At 35.1% G+C, this 21,235-nt stretch overlaps 1 protein-coding gene across 1 annotated transcript; it reads right to left on the reverse strand.

The window, feature by feature from the left end:
- Nucleotides 1–12,202: 12,202 nt before the first annotated feature.
- On the reverse strand, nt 12,203–13,494 carry LOC141629867 (uncharacterized). The gene is made up of 2 exons (XM_074442794.1): nt 13,016–13,494; nt 12,203–12,851 (listed from the first exon to the last, which is right to left on the reverse strand). The coding sequence occupies exons 1-2, from the start codon at nt 13,492–13,494 to the stop codon at nt 12,203–12,205; spliced, it is 1,128 nt and encodes a 375-aa protein (XP_074298895.1).
- Nucleotides 13,495–21,235: the final 7,741 nt, after the last annotated feature.

Here is a 21,235-nt window from a genome sequence, read left to right on the forward strand (position 1 = left end):
TTACAATTAAGTGCCTCCAGCTTCTCGACATTCTCAATCATGTGAAGAATGTGTGTGCTAACCGGTTGGCCCTTCTGGAGTTTCGCATCAAAGAAGCGACAGGTATGCTCATATGTAATGATTCTCGGGGCCTTTGAGAACTTATTAGTGAGCGTGGTGAAAATCTTGTTTGCACCTTGGGCAATGAAGCGTCTCTGCAAATTGGTTTCCATTGCAAAGATGAGTACGTTCTTTATCGCACCCGCTTCCATAACGAAATCACTATAAGCGAGTGACTCGTTGGCTCCTGCATTGGGGCCTAGGTTGACCGGTATTGGCTCGATTAAGTACACGAGCTTATCGTCAAGCAATGGCAGCATTCCGTAGTGCCGCCTCCCGATCCATAAAGTTGGACCCATCATTCTTGATCGCGTGGACTGATTCATTTGGTCCATGAACACTTCTAGCCAGGATGAACGATCTAGTGTGGCACTAGGCATTGGGATTGCGTTATTTCCAGCCATTTGTTGTAACAGTATTATCGAAAATAATCGTGTTCTACACTGCGAAAGAAGAATAAAAATAATAAGCATGTGCATCGTTTTGATTTTAAGTCTAATGAACTAATGTCATAACGCGAAGACTCAAAACATTTACACAATTGACCTCCCTCAAGAATTATATAAATGATCCCAAGACTCAATTCTCTGTAAATTGATAAGCTAACCTTTTAGCTAATTCTACCGTTAGAATTCTTGGTCGATAAATTTCTGTAAATACTATCTTTAGTCCATCATAATCACGAGAAACTCTTCGGACTATGATGTTGAGGTAAACTAAGTCAACACAACTACTTACCCAACGTATAAGGGGTCATATTAGGCCTACCGACGAAGAAGGGACTCATAGATGTTTGCCCTTATAAAGACTAATCTCAATTTCCGTTTTAGAGGAAGATCTCATCAACTTTATTTTAATTCATTTTAAGTGAACTATAAACTAGCATGCGAGAATGAATAAACTAAGGTGATGGCTTATAGACTGTGACATCTGCATGTCCATGAAAACTAACATACAACCTATATGAGTCAATTTTCATGCATTTTAGTAGTAGGTGGTTTGGTTTTAGGCGGAATATGATGCATAAAACTAACATGTGAATGAAAAGCAATAAGAATGAAAACGTAAAAACAGTAAAAGTCCTAGTGTGGTCTATCCTATCAAAATGAACAATAAATACAAGGTTGGAATCCATCCTTGGACCCGAGAATCTTGTCTTGATGTTCCATCTTAATCCATGTAGCGGGAGTGAGCTCCAATCTCCATCTTTAGTCTTCTTTGAAATTACAATAAATAAAATTACATAATTGACCTATTTATTACATTCTAATTTCAAAACCCAAAACTAAAATAAAGGAGATTCGAGATCTCATAATTACATAAAAAATCATGTTTCCTTCATTACGAAAACATAATTTGACTAAGGCCACACTAAGTATTACAATTTACAACCGATTGCAAAATTAAATATGTAAATAAAATTCATTCATTCGATTCATTCAACAAAATTAAAAAAGCATCAACTAAAATAAATTAAATATACATGACACAATTCCTTAATTATGTTGATTAATTTATCCAAACCACCTATTTAAATTAAATTAAGTGACAATTCCACAATTAATCACATTAATTTCATTCTTAATTCATATTAAACTTGTAATATGAATTCTATCCGTCAAAATTTTAAACTGCTTTAAAATAACTCGGTATCTTTAAATTGTGAACCGTATCGCAATAACTAATTGGCCAAAAACAAAAATAAAACTTTTATTTTCTTTGTTTGGTCTCGGCAAAACCAAGCAAACAAGGTAATTTTTTTTTTTTTTTTTTTATTAAAACCCAGCTCACGGCTGGAAAAATAAAAACTGCCCAAAAAATTATACGGCATTTGGGAAAAAAAAAACTTTCCCCTTTTTTTTTTATTCGGCAATTTTAAAAAAAATAACCCAAAACCAGTTTTTTTTTTTCCACGGCAACCCTAAAAAAAATTGAGCCGTCAAAATTATTTTCCTTTTGCGGCATAAAGCCCTAATACAAAGATTGTTGAAGAACAAAGTTTACAGTTGCTAATAGAACATGGTTTAGCAAATGAATTAACAAACATGATTAATCGTATATGCTAAAACTATATAGCAAAAACAAGTTCTTGTATCATCAACATGACGATTATATTTGTATTTTAACTTAAATCTGCATTAAATCAAAATCTACCAATTCTTCATATGATGATTTTAACTGATTAAAACAATGATATGATATAAGGAAATTGGAAATAAATCATCAAGCAAAAGAAAAACGAAAGAAAAAAAAAACAGGCCGAATTAAGAAAACTCACGGGCAAAAAAATTTCAGCCGGAATTTTTTTTTTTTCGGAAATATGTCAATGTTTACATACAAAATTTATGAAAATCATTGAAATCAAAATTCGTGGCCTAGGGCTCTGATACCACTTGTGGGAAATAATCTGTATACTTCCCTTTATATTGAAGGATTATAACGAATTTAACAGTGATGATCAATAGTCATAAACAAAATACATAAACAAAGTATAAAGGATTCAGAATTAACCTTCGGTCCTAGCAAAATTGGCCTAAGAACAATATCAAAATTGATATTCGCCTATCAGTTGCACCCAAGAAGATATGAGATATGCCCTATTGATTGTGCTAGAATCGATCTAAAATTTTCTGTAAAATTTAGTTATTTTGTGTTATTTCTGATGAGAGAGAGAGGCTAGGTCAAGAAAAAGAATTAGGGTATAATAATTCTCTCCCTTTCTTTCTTATACTGACCGAAATTTGGAGTCAATTAGGAAAGAATAATATCTTTCCTAATCTCGTCCCAACTGACCGAAATAAGGAGTATATCTCCTTATTTTTGGTCTTTCCAAAAATATATAAAATGTGTTGAATTGTCATCTAGTGAGGATCGAACCCATGACCTCTTGGTATGTGTACCCTCACTATTACCACTATGACACATTCATCTTGTTGATATTAAATATAACTGATTATATTTAATTACGAATTAACAGATTAATTCGTCCAAGCTAACATTACATATATTTAATTAAATATAACTTATTATATTTAATTTACGAATTGACAGTTAATTCGTCTCAACTAATATTATTTAATTTTCATTAAATAATTATCTCATCAACACATTGACTAACTATTTAGTCATATTGGGCATCAATGTGATTATATTTCTATAACCACATTTCTCAAACACATCCTATAGGTGTGACCTTTAGGGACTAGTTGATCACCGCCATCTGTATGATAATAACGTCAAACTTTCTAGCAAGCCAACCGTTATTAGGTAAACGTTAATCAACTGATTAAATATACGAAGTATACCCTTGTGAACCTGTAAGAGATTTACAAATGTTATCATACTAATTTGTGGAGGACACAAGCTCCAACAGTTTTGGCTCAATTGTATTAAGAAGAGTAGTGATGAAGCTTGGATTAAGTCAATTAATTATTGATTGACTAATTTAAGTTTCATGAATTGTACCCTATATGGTAGTGTGTAAATTGCTTGTTTTGTGCTTAATGGAAGTTCCTAACCTTTCACCAAAAAACAAAACAAAAAATTAAACAAAAAAACAGATCTGGACAAATAAGAAGGGGAGGTCGTGTTGGTGTCGGTTGGTGTTGTGTGTCGGGTTGTGGGAGTTGAAGAAGGAGGATGTTGTGGTGGTGATGGAGGGCGGCAGCAATACCATCGACAACAACCAGATCTAGCGTTGGTGGTAGTTGTTGTGGTGCCGTTGGTGAGACAGAGAGAGGAGCAGAGTCGTGATAGTGTTGGTGGTGGTCAGATATGAAAGAACAAGGAGGAAGTGGCGGTTTTGGGTGGTGGGATGGTGGAGAGGATGGAGTGGTGGTGTTTGTTGGTGAGTGAGGGAGGGATTTCGGGTGGGTGGTTGGTGAGAGGGTGGCAAGTGGGAAAGGTGGTGGTAGAGTGGTGGTGGTGGTGGTGGTGGTGCAGTAATGGAGGAAAGTGGGGGTGGTCGGGTGGTGGAAGGGAGGGAGGTGGATTTATTGAGATTTTTTTTGGGTGATTTGTTATTTTTTTTGGGATTTTAAAGAGAAGAGAGGAAATGAAATTATGTGGATGAGAGAGAAATGGGTGAGTGGAAACTATGTATATTAGATTAGTGGTTAATTAGGTTAAATTAGTAATTAATGGTGTGATTATGAGAAAGATGATTAAAACACCTTACTAATGACCATGAGTGTAACTCTAACCTTACCCCTCCATCTTCCTCATCCAATGGTTTGGATGGGGATTTATGGACACAAGGATTTTAGGTGGACTCACTTAATCCTTCTTCTATATATATATATATATATATATATATATATATATATATATATATATATATATATATATATATATATATATATATATCGAGAGAGAGAGAGAGAGAGAGAGAGAAGAGATCAACTAAGTCCTATATATACATATAATTCCATAAGTCTTCATATAGGCCATTGGATGGAGGGAATGGAGGGATGAGATTTCATCTCATTGAATGACTATAAATGAATCTCCTCTAATGGCCTCTTTAACTTAATCATCTCCTTCACTAATCATCCATCCATCATTCATTAATTCATTATCACAATCATCCTCTCATCTCTCTACATCTCACTCTTTTCTCTTCTCTCTAAAAAAACCCAAAACCCCAAAAAACCAAAACCCAAATAAATCACCCACTCCTCTCATCTTCATTCACCACCACCCACCACCACCCCACCCGACACCAACTCACCAGCCACCACCGCCGCCGCCGCCGCCACCCCACCACCGCCACCTTGGTATTTTTTTTCGTTTTTTTCTTTTCGTTATGGTGTTAATTTTTATGTTTTGAGTTGTTTTTTCCATTAATTTTTTGTTGTCTTTTATTTTCTTTTAATTGTTTTTTATTTTGTTAGTTCTCGTTTTTTTATTTATTTTCTCAAATCTCTTCTTGTTAAACGCTTTTTTTAAGATTTCGGGTTTTAAATCTCGTTTTTTTTTGTGAGATACTTTTTTTCATCTAAGATCTATTAAAATGTTTTTCAAAAAATTTGTTGTTTTAATCTTAGCTATATAAAAATTCTTATAATTTGTTGATTTTAATCTTATATTCACATTTTTATATAAAAATGATATAAAATGACTAAAGTTACACAGTTATGGACTAAAGTTATACAAAAATGTACTAAAGTTATACAAAAATTGCCTAAAGTTATACAAATATGGACTGAAGTTATACAAATAAGGACTGAAGTTATACAAAAACTGACTAAATTTATACAAATAAGGACTAAAGTTATACAAAAATGGACTAAAGTTATACAAAAATGGACTAAAGTTATACAAATATCTACATTAGGAATGTGTTGAACTTCTACTCAGTGAATGTATAACTCTAGTAACGATATGAATAACTTCTACTCAACGAATGTATAACTCCAGTAGAAATATGTGTAATTTCAATGACTTTAGTCAATTTTTGTATAACTTTAGTCAATTTTTGTATATCTTTAGCCCATTTTTGTATAACTTTACTCTTTATTTGTCTAACTTTAGTCCTTATTTGTATAACTTTAGTCCCTATTTGTATAAATTTAGTCAGTTTTTGTATAACTTTAATCCTTATTTGTATAACTTTAGTCCATATTTGTATAACTTTAGGCAATTTTTGTATAACTTTAGTCCATTTTTGTATAACTTTAGTCTTTATTTGTATAACTTTAGTCCTTATTTGTATAACTTTACTCAATTTTTGTATAACTTTCGTCCTTCATATGTATAACTTTAGTCCATATTTGTATAACTTTAGTCCAAAATTGTGTAACTTTACTACAAAATCGCATAATTTTAGTCCAAAATCGTATAAGTTTAGTCCAATATATAACCGAAATCCTAAAACCATCAATACTAACTTTAAACCAACAATACTAGATCTGGAAAAAAAAAGTCATTATATAAATATCAAAATGTAATATAAGGCATATTTGAAATAAAAATATATAAAATAAGTAAATAACAACACAAAACAAAATAGTATAAATTGTATAACTTTAATGTTTGAAGGGTATAACTTTAGTTGTAAATAATGTAACTTTAATGTTTGAAGGGTATAACTTTAGTCGTAAAAATTTAAAAAACCGTCTCACAACAGCACCAACACAGAAATACTAAAAAAAATATACCAATTGAGTTATATAAAATAGATCTATAACTTTTGTATTTTATGCGTATAACTTTAGTCGTAAATAATATAACTTTAATATGCCAAGGGTATAACTTTAGTCGTAAATAGTATAACTTTAGAGGTTAATAGTATAACTTTATTTTAATTATTGTATAACTTTAGCACAAAATATGGAACTTCAAAAAAAAGAGAAATAAATAACTGAAATACTAAAAATTAATTAACCAACACCCAAATAAACAAAAAAAAAAAAAACGAGATCTAAAAATACCAAAAAAAAAAAACGAGAAAACCAAAAACGAGATCTAAAAATACCCAAAAAAAAAACGTGGTGGTGGTCGTTGAAACTTCAAACAATGAAAAACAAAGTTAAGAATTGATCTCAGAAATTATCAAAAACGAGATATAAAAACCAATATCAAAAACCGATACATCAAATACGAGATCTGAAAAAATTATAAAACATAAAAACAAAACTGCACCAAATGTAAATCTGAAAAAATAAAAGAGAGAAAGAAGAAAGGGAGGCAGGCGGCGGTGTCGTGGCTTTAGGAGGTGGTCGTGGGTGTTGTGGTGGTCAGGAGAACGTCGAGGAAGCCGTGGGTAATCGGGTGTCGGTTTGTCGGGTGGGTTTGTCGGGTGGGTTTCTCGGTGGTGGTGGTGGATCTGGTGGTTTGTGGTGGGCGGGTTGTGGGTCGGCTATGATGTGTGGTGGTCTGGTGGTGGGCTCCGGATCTCGGCGGATGAGGAGGTGGTGGGCTGGTGGTCTGGTGAGGTGGAGGTGGCGGCAGTGTGGTGTATGGCGGCCGAGAAGGAAGGAGGAAATGGGAGGCAGTGACGGGATGGTGTCGGGATGAGGGAAGGAGGGTGGTTTTTTGGTTTTTTATTTGTTGGGAATTTTAGGGAAAATGGGTTTTTTTTGTTTTGGGTTTTTTTTGTTGGGGATTCAGAGAAAATGGGATTTAGTGAGAGAGTGAAAGATAATGAGAGGATAGATTAGGAGAGGGTGAATGTTTAAGGAGTTGGAATGATTAAGGGAGGTAATTAGAGGAGATTAATTTGTGACCTTTCATTTAGATGCAATCTCATCCATCCATCCCATACGACTCATTATATATGCGGGACTTACGAGAACTTCTCTCTCTCTCCCTCTATACATACATATATATATATATATATATATATATATATATATATATATATATACATACATATATATATATACATACATATATATATATATATATATATATATATATATATATATATATATATATATATATATATATATTTATTTATATAGATTTGGGATCCGGTGAGAGCCACCAACATAATGAAAACCGTGAGAACTCTACCTTACGTAATTTTTTTAAAAAAAATATTGACATATTTGGATTCGGCATAGAATTTTATGACTAGAAACATATTTCTTGGCCAAAAAGTATTAAACTATTGATGGAAATCGAGGCGAATTACGTTTTATTAATTTTCATGCATTTACTACTCATTTTCATGTATTTAACAATTTTTATGCACCTAGAACTCGTTTTCGTGCATCTAGAACCCGTTATTTTCATGTACCTAGTAATCATTTTCATGCATGTAATAATTTTCATGCACCTACTATTCGCTTTCGTGCATTTATATCCGTTTTAGTATACCTAATTGTATTTTTGTACATTAAGTTTATATTTTGTTAATAAAATCAATATATTTTGTTTAGTTATACTAAAGAATGTGTTTTAATAAAATAAACTAATGGTAAATGATCCATCAAAACTTCCGAAACAAGATTTAGTGGAGATTTAGTGAGGATTCTCACGGTTCTCGTATGTTAGTGGTTCTCACCGAATCCCGACCCTATATATATATATATATATATATATATATATATATATATATATATATATATATATATATATATATATATATATATATATATATATATATAGAGAGAGAGAGAGAGAGAGAGAGAGAGAGAGAGAGAGAGAGAGAGAGATGAGATCTTGTGAGTTTAGTTTCTTATGGTGAGTTTGTGCTCACACTCTTATTGTAGTGTTATTTTTTAAGTTCTTATGTTTTTATCTAATTTTCTCATTATGTTACCTTTTTTTTCTTTTTCTTTTTATATCACTTGTTTTTCCTGTGTTACTCTGATTTTGTTTTTTACTTTAATTTTTTTACTCTTTTTTTACCTCGTGTTGTTATTCTGTTATTGTACTTTTTTTTTACTTAGATTTTTTTTACGACTTTGATTTTTTTTTCTCTTTTTTTTTTACCACGTGTTATTGTGCTGTTATTCTGCTATTATTGTTATTCTGGTGTTATTGTGATGTTATTCCGGTGTCACTTAGATTTTTTTTTACTACTTTGATTTTTCTCTTTTTTACCACATGTTATTGTGCTGTTATTCTGGTGTTATTGTTATTCTGATGTTATTCCGGTGTCACTTTGATTTTTTTACTCTTTTTTACCACGTGTTATTCTGGTGGTATTGTGATGTTATTCCGGTGTCACTTTTGATTTTTTTTTTACTAGTTTGATTTTTTTTACTCTTTTTTTTTTTCCTCGTGTTATTGTGCTGTTATTGTAGTGTTATTGTGGTGTTATTGTAGTATTATTCCCTTGGTATTGACCTGACTCATACTTACTTTGGTTCTTTAACATCTTTAAGAGTAAATAGCCCATCTTGCATTGCTCCCGGTTTTCTCGAATTATATATACTCCATAACAATTAGCTCCTTTTATTGATGCAAGATTTTTAACAAAGAAGTTCAACGACATGATAAAGGATTCTTAGTTTAAAATAAAGCTGCTGATATTTTAGGGGTGCCCTTCAGATGCAGCTTCTTGATTTTTTTTCTCATTGATATGACATAACCATGAAAGCAGCCTACTCGAGCTTCTTCCTTGCTCATTTGCCATCCTCCATGAACAATGCAACAGACTTTGAATCTATACTCCGAGCTCAGTTTGCCACAATTGCAGACCATCACACTCTCCCCTGCTCCATCTCGTGCACCAATTCCGAAACATTGTGATTTGAACATGATAATGATAACAAAATGTGATAATACAACAATATATGCATAATATCGTATTATCAGTAGTATAAGATTGAGAAGTATCAGCTGCACATTAACATAAACTGTCAGTAGTTTAGTCATCTTTAACAATTACAAAAGAAACAATCAAACACATAAATAATATGAGAGATAAACAGAACTACAACCACCAAGGCTCAACCAATTTGAATCAAATACAACTCAAAAATTCTTTTCCGTGGGTACTAATTCTGGTGGCATTCAATTCCATCAGATCAAAAGGACGACATTAAAATTTGGATTCAATACGATTTTGTGAATGGTGAAATTGTCAAGTAATATTTCCTCTTTGATCTCCAAAACGGGGATCTTCTCTTCTTCCGCTGCCTTCGCTTTCGGTTCGTGCATGGAAGGCTGGTACCACCGCTGCATCGGCGTTGACCCCTAAACCAACATCCTCTTTTCCATCTTTATTCTATTCAATTTTTTTTTCATTATTCTAATTTCAATTCAATCTAGAATTTGTATCATTTTCTGGATCGATCTCGTAGTTTGTATTTAAAAATCAATCAAAATGTTGTTAAGCAAGCAGAAGAAGGTTGAGGCGATGAAGAAGACGATACTTATTATGGTGATTATCGTCGTTTAGGGTGGTTGGCGACGTCGTCGGTGACTGGGGTGGATGGTGATGTCGCCAGAGTTCGTCATGTGAAGCATCTTTCTTAGGGTGAGGTAGCTGAACCCTTTTTAAACCATTAGATCTAATAATTGTAGGCTCACCAGATTATGACACGTGTCCATATATAATGTCATAATACACCCAACTCAATTCATTTACTCATTCATTTATCATCATTATTCTCTCTCTCTCTCTCTCTCTCTCCATTAACATTGAGCTTCACATCCGCCATTATCCTCTCAAAACACACGGTCATTACTCTTCTCATTTACTTCATCCTTCTTCTTCTTCTCTCTCACTCTTCAACTCGTCTTCAGCTCGTCACTCGCCATTAACGCTGAGCTTCCGACCGCCATTGTTATTGAGCTTCCCATATGCCATTATCCTCTTCAAATCAGGTATATTCGATTGAATAAGTTCCATATCCTCATCGTCATTATCACTAACATAATCAAGCACCGTCGGAACTTAAATTACTTACTTCATCCTTTCCATTCATTCCTATACATATTCCTTTAATGGGCTTTTCATTCATTTCTATACATTTTTAATTTAGTGTAACATTTTACATGAAATAGACAATATTGCCCCTCTCTAATTTATAACCTAACCTACCTAGCTAAACCCTATCACTCAAAGCCGTCCTCACTCTCCTCTCCCTCTCCTTTCAATCATCTCTCTCAGATCTCCCCTCATTTTCTTCTTCTTTCCACAAATTTCCTTATCTCCCTTCTTTTCACTCATAAAACGACCATATTTCCAAACATTTGACATCAATTAAACTCTTATTTCCATAGATTTCTTATCGTCTCCACAAAAACCCATGTCTTCCTCTAAATCTTTGAAATCTGTGACATGCAAGGTTGAATCCGAGAATAAGGATGATGAAGTTGAAGGGAAGGAGAAAGTTGAAGTTAAGGAAAAGGTTGCAGTAGGCCGTAATCGGCGGGAGGGTATGGATATCAACGATATCGATCCCGAAGAATTTTTTAAGGATATTTCGGGTCCAGATACAAACAGTGATGATAAAATTTCATCTGAGGCAACATTTACATTGTCAAGGCCTGGGTTTAGAGGTTATAAAGGGTGTTAGTTGAATGAGGATGGTGATTATGTTGGCTATGATGACGGATCCTTGGTTGTCTACGAAGGATCTCTTGATTCGGACTCGGCTTGGAATAAGCAGTTCTGTAAACGTAAGAAACCGAAGGAAACAAGCTCTGAAGACGAGGTGTCGTCTCATCCTCCTACTAAAAAAACAAAATCCGACCTTAATTAATCTGGTATGATTTCTTTATCCCAATTTTTTTCTGTTTTTATTTTTATTCTTGCTGTTAATTGAAGTTGGCTGTTTTGTTTCTGTTTTTATTTGGGGTTTAGGATTTTTTCTGGTTATATTTCAATCGTATTAATTGATGGCCTGCTTGTGTTGTTTCGCCTGTTTTCAATCGTCCAGAGTTTGTGTTGTTTCGCCTGTTTTGCTTGGCTTGTTTGACATTTTTTTTCTTTCCGTTTTGTTTAATGTTATTGTTGTTTACTTTTAATTTTTTTTTTCAATCGACCATTAATAGCAATTGATGTTTACTGTTAATTGTTCACATTTCATCAATAGAAAAAACCATTGTGAATAGGCAATTAAAAACAATGTGTAATTCTAAATAAATAGTCCGTATTATTAGTGGTGCGATTAAGAATAATGCTTATATGATTCTCAACAATTGAAAAATGTAGGAGTATGAAGATGAAGATAAGAGCGAGCTTGAAAGCCATTAATTTTGTATGTGAAAGTAAGTGTTAAATTATAAGGTGATCGATGAATGTGAGATGTTAGGCAGTTGAGAGTGGTTTTAGTTTGTTTATTGATAATACCGTTGGAAGGTATTTATATAGACAGTTACACAACTTACTGGAAAGTGAGATGATCTCATATTTTCTTTCATAAAATTTGTTAAACTGTGTATGTGAAATTTTCAGAAATTTCTACTATAGTTAAGAAACTTAAATATAAACCGTGAAATGTAGATTAACCAACATATCGCACATTCCATTACATAGTTGAGTACTTAAAAAAACTTCCAATCTGTCATCAGTGCTTAATTACTTACAAAAACTTCTAGTTGGTTGTTAGCTACTTACAAAAAAATACAGCCATTTGCTGCTGATTGTTGCTTTTCATATGCTTGCTTGCAAAAAATAGCCTTTTCTCAACCCATTATGCTTCTACTGCTGCTGGTTGTTGGGTTGTGTTGCTGTTTGTACTTCTGATGGTTCTTGGGTGTCATTGTTCATGTTCTCCAATACATGTAGTGCCCTTTCTAAGCAGACCATGTCGGGTTTGACTTTATTTTCAAGCAATTGGACCCTATCTAACCTTTTTTTTCCAACATGTGGAATTGGGTATGAATTACCACCCTCATCCCTTAATATTTCATTCATACATGCATGTAGTGAAACCCAAACAAATTTCAACTTCTTAATATCAATCTCATCATAAGCTCTACCAACCACATCCACAAGTTGAAGTATAGACTTAGATGACTTCTTATGTTGAAGGCTTTGAATGGATCTAAAAAATCCTAAGTCTAAAATGTTTAAATCTGGACTATTTGGGGGTTGACAAATTAGTTCCATATCAAACCCATCCGACTTGGCAACTTCTAGAAAATCTAAGTCTTTTGGTGAAATATAGGGTTTGGCATTGTCTTGTTGTATCCATATCTTTCCACTTGCATTTAGAGGCCATTTAGCTTTGATTGCGGGGATGACCTTCTCAAGTAGGCATTGCTTAACAACCTCTTTGGTTATGCTTTCAATGGGTTTTACTTCCAAAGTCCCCTTTTCTCTATTCTTGCTTGACCCATTGCTTCCACTTCATATATGAATGGAAAAATACCAATTTTACCGTCAAATAAAACACCACCATCCTCATCATATCTAGGCCTTGCAACGGCCGCCATAAACATAACTTTAGTTATAAACCTCTTGGATTGACATGTTCTATGTGATTTTTCTTCATTTGGCAACAAGTAGTACCTTGTAGTGACTCTAGTCAAATAAAAATGCTTTTCATCTATGTGAACAACATCATACATGGCATCAAAAATTAAATTTCCACCTAATGAACTTGCACTTATCTTACTTAAGACCCAATGCAACCTAGTTATTTTGTTTTGTGCAGTTAAAGATGGTTTAATGTCGCTAGTATGACTTTTCATTTCACCTTTCTTAACTAATCTCCAAACCGTGGTGATGGGTAGGCCTAAACCAAATGCTAAATCTTTAAGACACATTCTATCTTTAAGTTCAATATTTTTTACCTTCTCGACATCAATGAACCTTGTTGCCTTGCTTCCCTTGTATTTTCTGGCCACGTTTATCACCTTTCCCGCCTTTAGTTGTTCACGTACATCCTTCCAAATTGTGCTAACTGTGAGCCTTGTCACCCCAAACTGAACGCTTAGTTCATTGATATACCCATGCTTGAGTTTTCCATTTCGATAGCTCAATGCCATTGCTTGACTTATTGTTGATTTCTCCTCATTTTTTAACCTTTTTTGTTTGATTCTTGGTATTATAAGTGGCTCATTTGTTGGTGTTTCTTGTTGTTCAGTTGTTGCAATTTGACTAACCCACTCCCTTATTTTTGAAATGGTTTGTTGTTGTTGACGTGCTACTAATATCGTCTCTTCGTTTTGTCTTCTCCTTCTTTGTGTGTGTTGGACCATACACCCATGCTGCTGCCCTCTTGTCTTTGCGTTCGCTTCTGACCTCTTTATCTTGCCTTCTTGCCACTCGCCTTGTTCTTCTTTGCCTGGTCTTTGCCTTGGACTTGCACTAAGCTGATGTCCTTCACTCGTAGTTGTCCGCCACTTCTAGTTGTTAGTACTTGCTCCTCATCAACCCATGGTGGTGTATTTTGTGGATTTGAAATGGTAGAGGAAATGGTGTAGTTATTTTGACTTAGCGGTTGAAGTGGTGGTAAGCCACTATTAATTGTAAAAAATGACATGAGTAAGTTTGATGCATTAACTATGGATATTAAGTGTATTTATAGTAGATTATGGAGGGAACATTGAATATCAAATGACTTTTCTATTATTTGAATTTTTCAAGGTGACAAAATTGAAACTAGGAAATTGGAGCCATAATTTGGAGCCAAAAAAACTGGAGTCAAAAAATTGGAGCCAAAAAAAATTGGACCTAATTTTGGAGCCAAAAAATTGGAGCCAAAATTTGGTGTTATAAAAATTGGTGCCAAAAAAATTGGAACCAAAATCTCACGCCAAAAGCACTTTAGGCTGTATATAAAACAAGTTGTTGGAGGGTAATTAGGTAATTACATAACCCACCTTAATTCTAGTGCATAAAGTAAATGTATAGGAATGAATGGAAAGGGGGAAGTATTATTTTTGTTATTGATCTTAAATGACTTATTTTTTTTGTTTTAATGCGGGTTTTAATCGTTTACTCAGCATAATCAAGCACCGTCGGAACGCCTAACATCAATTGAAAAGCAATTTTCCTACTTCTTCGTACGGTTTTCCCCTCTTTCTTACCTATTATCACTTAAATTCAGTTAAGTTTTGTAGCTTATTGTTATATTATCTTCAAATTTGGACTTAATATTTGTCATCTATTTGTTAAGATTCGTTTACCTGCTTTTGTGAAACCTAGAACTTATTTTGTGAATCTAGGAGGTAAATTTGTGAAACCAGTAGCTTGTTGTTATATTATCTTCAAACTTGGACTTAATGTTTGTCATCTGTTTCTTAAGATTTCGTTTACCTGCTTTTGTGAAACCTAGAACTTATTTTGTGAATCTAGGAGGTAAATTTGTGAAACCAGTAGCTTATTGTTATATTATCTTCAAACTTAAACTGACTTCTGTTTTTGTTGCTTCATTTTTAATTTTAGTAGTTTTGCCTCTATTTTGCCAGTTTGTGCCTGCTTAAGTACGGTATTTTGTGATTAGCTTGCCATTCTTTGTCTGCGTGTTGCATTTTGTCTTCTGCGTTGTTGTTGCTTGAGTGCTCATTGAACAAGGTTTGAGATTATTCAAAGGTTTGCATAAATTACAGAGGTTTGCATAAATTATACTAGCTACTTTTTGTCTTCTGCTGTTGTTGCTTAAGTGTTCATTGAATAAGGTCTGCGATTACAAAGAAGCAGAGAAACAAATTAAGAAGAAAAGAGCAAAATAGATGATTTTAACCACTTATAATGACCAAGTTTCACAAAACAAGTCCTTAGATTCACTGAATAAGGTCTGAGATTCACAAAACAGGGTCTGTAAATTCACCAAATAAAGAAATGAGCAAAACAGATGATTTTAACCACTTATAATGACCAAGTTTCATAAAACAAGCCTTTAGATTCACTGAACAAGGTCTGAGATTCACCAAACAAGGTCTGAGAATCTAAACCTTTTTATTTTCCCGGCTTTTGTGCTTCCTAGATCTAATTTTGTGACCCTCCTTCACCTTTGTTTATTTTCCCAGCTTGTTAGTCCAACTACCTAGGAATTTGGGTTTGTATTTTCACATTTCTTTTGTTTAACTAATATTTGTATTTCACTTGTTTCATATACAAGTATGACAACTTGGTGCAATGGTTGTGTTGTTAATCTTCTTGACGAAGATTAAGTGTCATTTCGTGAACTTTATGTCACTGAAAAACAAACAGCTATGGATTTCTCTTTTTCGCCGTTAAAGGAAGTTATAGTGCCTGGCCGTCACTATCAAGCATGTCATTCTGTTTTTAGTAATCAAGATCTTATGAAAAAAATCTTCTCTAAAATTGATTATTACAAAGATAAAGCACATATGGCGCTCGTATGTCGAAATTGGGCTCAACTATTTCTGATACACAAAAGTGCACCTGGGGTCACCATGGCATATTGGCTTTCTGTAGACATAAATGATATAAATGGTGTTCGGAATATTCGTAGGGGTCCTAGAATAGTCTTTCAAACATGCAAATGTTTCATGACGGAGGATATGATTGCCAAATTCTTACTGCATTATCACCAAGCAAAAATTCCATGTCAGAGTACTCATCTAAATGCTCTTGGTGATGTTGCACGCAGTGCAGTTAATGAGTCATTGCATGTTTTAGCTACGCTGAGTGAAGAACGAGATATAGCTATTGGCATTGCTGCTGACTTACTAGTCACTCGTAGAAATAAATCTTTTCTTGACTTACCTTTGATGCTGTATATATAGCCTAGAGTTGTCCCTTGTTTGTAATGTACTATCTGTGTAACTAGGGCTTTGCACTTTAAGGTTTTAACTTTGCCCTTTTGTTATTTTGTATAATTTCGTAGTAGTGTCAACCTTCTGTATAATTATGTACGTCTTAATTTAACATTTTGGATAACATAAATTATCATGTAATCTTGTTCTTTGTTTTAAATATTTGCATGGATCACTTTTTTATGTATAATGCAATGTTCTTTACTTCTGATTTTTGATTTAATTTTGTATTTGTTTTCTTACATATTCTTCCATGCACTGAACAAGGGAAATGGTTTAGGTTTGGATTAGGCGGAACCGCGGTAGCGGGTCCGCCTAATCCAACCCTAAACCCTTTCCCGTCCCGTTTTAGGACACCCAACCCCCTTCTTTAAATCCCATCCCAAAAAAGGGGTTCACCCGTCCCCCCTGTAGGGTGTCTTTTGGTCTTTTTGCCCCTCAAATGAGTAGCAAGGGAAAGGGTTTAGGGTTGGATTAGGCGGACCGCGGTAGCGGTCCGCCTAATCCAACCCTAAACCCTTTCCCGTCCCGTTTTAGGACACCTGGCCCCCTACTTTAAATCCCATCCCAAAAAAGGGGTTCACCCGTCCCCCCCTGTAGGGTGTCTTTTGGTCTTCCTGCCCCTCAAATGAGTAGAAAGGGAAAGGGTTTAGGGTTGGATTAGGCGGACCCGCGGTAGCGGTCCGCCTAATCTAACCCTAAACCCTTTCCCGTCCCGTTTTAGGACACCCGGCCCCCTACTTTAAATCCCATTCCAAAAAAGGGGTTCAGTCGTCCCTCCTGTAGAGTGTCTTTTGGTCTTTCTGCCCCTCAAATGAGTAGCAAGGGAAAGGGTTTAGGGTTGGATTAGGCGGACCCGTGGTACGCGGGTCCGCCTAATCCTACCCTAAATCCTTTCCCGTTCCGTTTTAGGACACCCGGCCCCTAATTTAAATGATAAAAACTTATTTTGTGAATCCTGGAACTTATTTTGTGAATCCTGGAATTTATTTTGTGAACTTATTTTGTGAATTGTGGAACTTATTTTGTGACCTTATTTTGTTAATTGTGGAACTTCTTTTGTGAATCTTGCAACTTATTATGTGAATCCTGGAACTTATTTTGTGAATCCTGGAACTTATTTTGTGAACTTATTTTGCGAATCTTAGACCTTGTTTAGTGAATCTGAGACCTTGTTTAGTGAATTTTCCTGCTTCTTCGTACGGTTTTCCCTCTTTCTTATCTATTATCACTTAAATTCAGTTAATTGACCATAGCTTATTGTTATAATGTAATGTTCTTTAACAACTTATAATGACCAAGTTTAACAAAACAAGCCCTTAGATTCACTGAATAAGGTTTGAGATTCACAAAACAAGGTATGTGAATTCACCAAATAAAGGTATGAGCAAAATAGATGATTTTAACCACTTATAATGACCAAGTTACACAAAATAAGCCCTTACATTCACTGAATAAGGCCCGAGATTCACAAAACAAGGTATGTGAATTCACCAAATAAAGGTATGAGCAAAATAGATGATTTTAACCACTTATAATGACCAAGTTTCACAAAACAAGTCCTTACATTCACTGAATAAGGTCTGAGATTCACAAAACAAGGTGTGTGAATTCACCAAATAAAGATATGAGCAAAATAGATGATTTTAACCACTTATAATGACCAAGTTTCACAAAACAAGCCCTTAGATTCACTGAATAAGGTCTGAGATTCACAGAACAAGGTCTGTGAATTCACCAAATAAAGGTATGAGCAAAATAGATGATTTTAACCACTTATAATGACTATGTTTCACAAAACAAGCCCTTAGATTAACTGAACAAGGTCTGAGATTCACAAAACAAGGTCTGAGAATCTAAACCTTACTGACCAAGTTTCTTTATTTTGTGAACTTATTTTCCTTGCTTTGTGAATAATAGGCTTTACTGAGTTGTAGGAAGCAAGCCAAGCCAGGATGAAGCGACGTGTTGAGGACGTACTCAAGCTACTGAACCACTCTACTGAAGCACTTACTGAAGCTACTGAACCACTCTCTGAGCCAGCTACAAAAAAGAAAAGAATTTACAAAGACAGACTACCTGTGTTGAGGACTCGGATGTCTCCTGCTGGGCTTTACAACTTTCTCAACAATAAGGAGAATCCACCATCAGATAAGCAGATTCAAGCTATACAACAAATAGGATTTCATTCTCTCTTGCTTCTTCAAACAGATGTTGTTCCGGGTACCTTGGCGTATTGGCTAGTTTCGAATTACAACCCCTTGAAAGGATTGTTGTGTGGTGGTAATGATATAGAATTAGTGTGTTTTAAGCGAATTCTATAGACTGGTAATTATGCAGCGGAATTTAAAGAATCTGGTTGTGATATTTGCTTAAAATAACGAACTAAACAGTATGTAAAATAGATCAATTGATAAGAGAACAAGATAGATAGGTGAATCTTGATCAGTACCTCGCAAGGCAATCACTCGAAACACTCATAGGCAACCTCGCAAGGTAGGGTTCGTGTATCTCGCAAGAATAACGAATGAAACACAAAACTGGAAGTTTTATTATATTCTGTAATCTGAATGTAATTAGGTTACAAAGCCTTAATTTATAGTATTCGAAAACCTAATCATACTTGGGCAATAAGCAAACTAGTTTCCTTAACTAATTAGGAAACAAATAAACTGAAATAAGAACTAATAATTCAGCTAGGATTAGGAAATTATAGACTTTCCTAATTTTATTCGTAATAAATTAATTAGCTAAATAATACTAATAATACGGACCAGCTAGCACATCTACACGGTTGGATTAACCGTGTATTCAACGTCTTCTGGGCCTTTGTCCACCCAAGTGAGCATCGTCAAATAACTTGACCCAATCTTGAAGCCTTCGATTAAATGAGTTGTACTTCGACTAAGTAGCACTTCATTTTCATTTTCCATCAATGCTCCTGCATCATTCTCTCCCTCTTTTTGAGAATTTGACCTCAAATTGTCGTCGTCGAGATATGGGGACAGGTCACCAACATTAAACGTTGCACTCACACCACCGTACTCACTTGGTAATTCCAACTTGTAACCATTCGAACCGTAGCATTCTATGACCTTGAATGGGCCATCTGCTCGCGGCATCAACTTGTTCTTTCGCTTGGATGGAAAACGCTCCTTCCTCAAATGAAGCCACACGAGATCCCCTACTTTGAACACGGGCTGTTTTCGATGCTTATTTGCTTTCTCTTTGTATTTAGCATTTGATTTCTCAATTTGGGCTCTCACTTGTTCACAAGTCCTTAGAAATGTAGCCTGCCTCTCCTTTGCTTCAAAGCTCATAAGGTCTTTCTTCGGAACTGGAACTAGATCAATAGGCAAAAATGGATTAATGCCATACACAATTTCGAATGGAGCACGCCCTGTAGTTACTGATGGAGTCCGGTTATACGCAAATTCAGCATGTGCAAGTTTAGTATCCCAATCCTTTGTAGTCTTGCTCACTAGGCCACGCAATAAGCTCCCCAAAGTACGAGTAGTGACCTCCGTTTGCCCATCTGTTTGAGGATGGTGCGAAGTACTGAACAACAACTTTGTACCCATCAAACGCCACAAAGTCTTCCAAAAATAACTAAGGAACTTCACATCACGGTCTGAGACAATAGTAATGGGAATACCGTGCAAACGAACTACCTCCTTATAGTACAAATTAGCAACATTTGTAGTATCATCCGTCTTGTGACAAGGAATAAAATGAGCCATCTTTGAAAACCGATCAACAACAACCATGATCGAGTCTTTACCCCTTTGTGTTCGTGACAAACCAAGTATGAAATCCATGCTCACCTCGCTCCATGGCTGTTTTGGCACAGGTAAAGGCGTGTCTGACCCTTTGACAAATGAGCTCTTTGCTTTTCGACACACAACGCACTTGCCCATAATTTCTTGGACATCCTTACTCATCTTGGGCCAATAGAAATGTTCACTTACAATGTCATAAGTTTTATTCGAACCAAAATGACCAGCCAAAGCTCCTCCGTGAGCTTCTCTAATAATCAACTCCTGAATTGACCCTTGTGGGATGCAAAGGCGATTTCCCTTAAACAAAAATCCGTCTTGCATTGTATAAAGTCCAGTAGGTTCAATCACCTCTTTAGCAAACGCCGGATCGGCTTTGTATAACTCTTTAATATGCTCAAAACCCAACAATCTTGCATCTAATTCAACCAACAAAAGCGAGTGTCTTCGGATAACGATCGGCTACAATATTAGAATCACCTGTTTTGTACTTGGATGAAAACGTGAAAGATTGTAAAAACTCGACCCACTTCGCGTGTCTTATGTTCAATTTTTGCTGTCCATGAATATGTTTAAGAGCTTCGTGATCAGAATGTAGCACGAATGGTTTCGGACGCAAATAATGACTCCAATGCTCCAATGCTCGTACAATAGCATAAAACTCTTTGTCATAGGTTGAATAATTCAGCCTTGCACCTCCAAGTTTCTCACTGAAATAAGCAATGGGTTGTTTCTCTTGGATCAACACGGCACCAATCCCAACGCCACTCGCATCACACTCGACTTCAAATAATTTCTCGAAGTTGGGTAGCGCTAAAACAGGTCCAGAACACAACTTTGTCTTCACTTCTTCAAATGCCCTTTGAGCACTCGGAGTCCAAACAAACTCCCCTTTCATGGTTAGCTCGGTAATTGGAGCCATAATTGAGCTAAACCCCTGGATAAAACGCCTATAAAATGATGCCAAACCATGAAAACTACGGACTTCGGTCGTGGATTTAGGCACTGGCCAAGCTTGAATAGCTTCGACCTTGGATGGGTCCATGCTTACTCCGTCTTTTCCTACAATGTAACCAAGAAAAACAATACTTGACACCATAAAAGTACACTTTTCGAGCTTACCATACAGCTTCTGCGTTCTCATGACTTCAAATACAGCTCTAAGATGGAGCTTGTGTTCTTCTTCACTCTTGCTATAGATGAGAATGTCATCAAGATAGACAACC

The sequence above is a fragment of the Silene latifolia genome, chromosome Y (assembly GCF_048544455.1).
Source record: "Silene latifolia isolate original U9 population chromosome Y, ASM4854445v1, whole genome shotgun sequence".
NCBI classification, from domain to species: Eukaryota; Viridiplantae; Streptophyta; class Magnoliopsida; order Caryophyllales; family Caryophyllaceae; genus Silene; species Silene latifolia.

Bases quoted from the DNA above. Each gene is read 5' to 3' on its own strand.
- LOC141629867 (XM_074442794.1), bottom strand. From the start codon at position 13,494: ATGGCATTGAGCTATCGAAATGGAAAACTCAAGCATGGGTATATCAAT. The intron at 12,852-13,015 runs GTACTACTTGTT...TCATATATGAAG, and splicing joins TTGACTAGAGTCACTACAAG to TGGAAGCAATGGGTCAAGCA.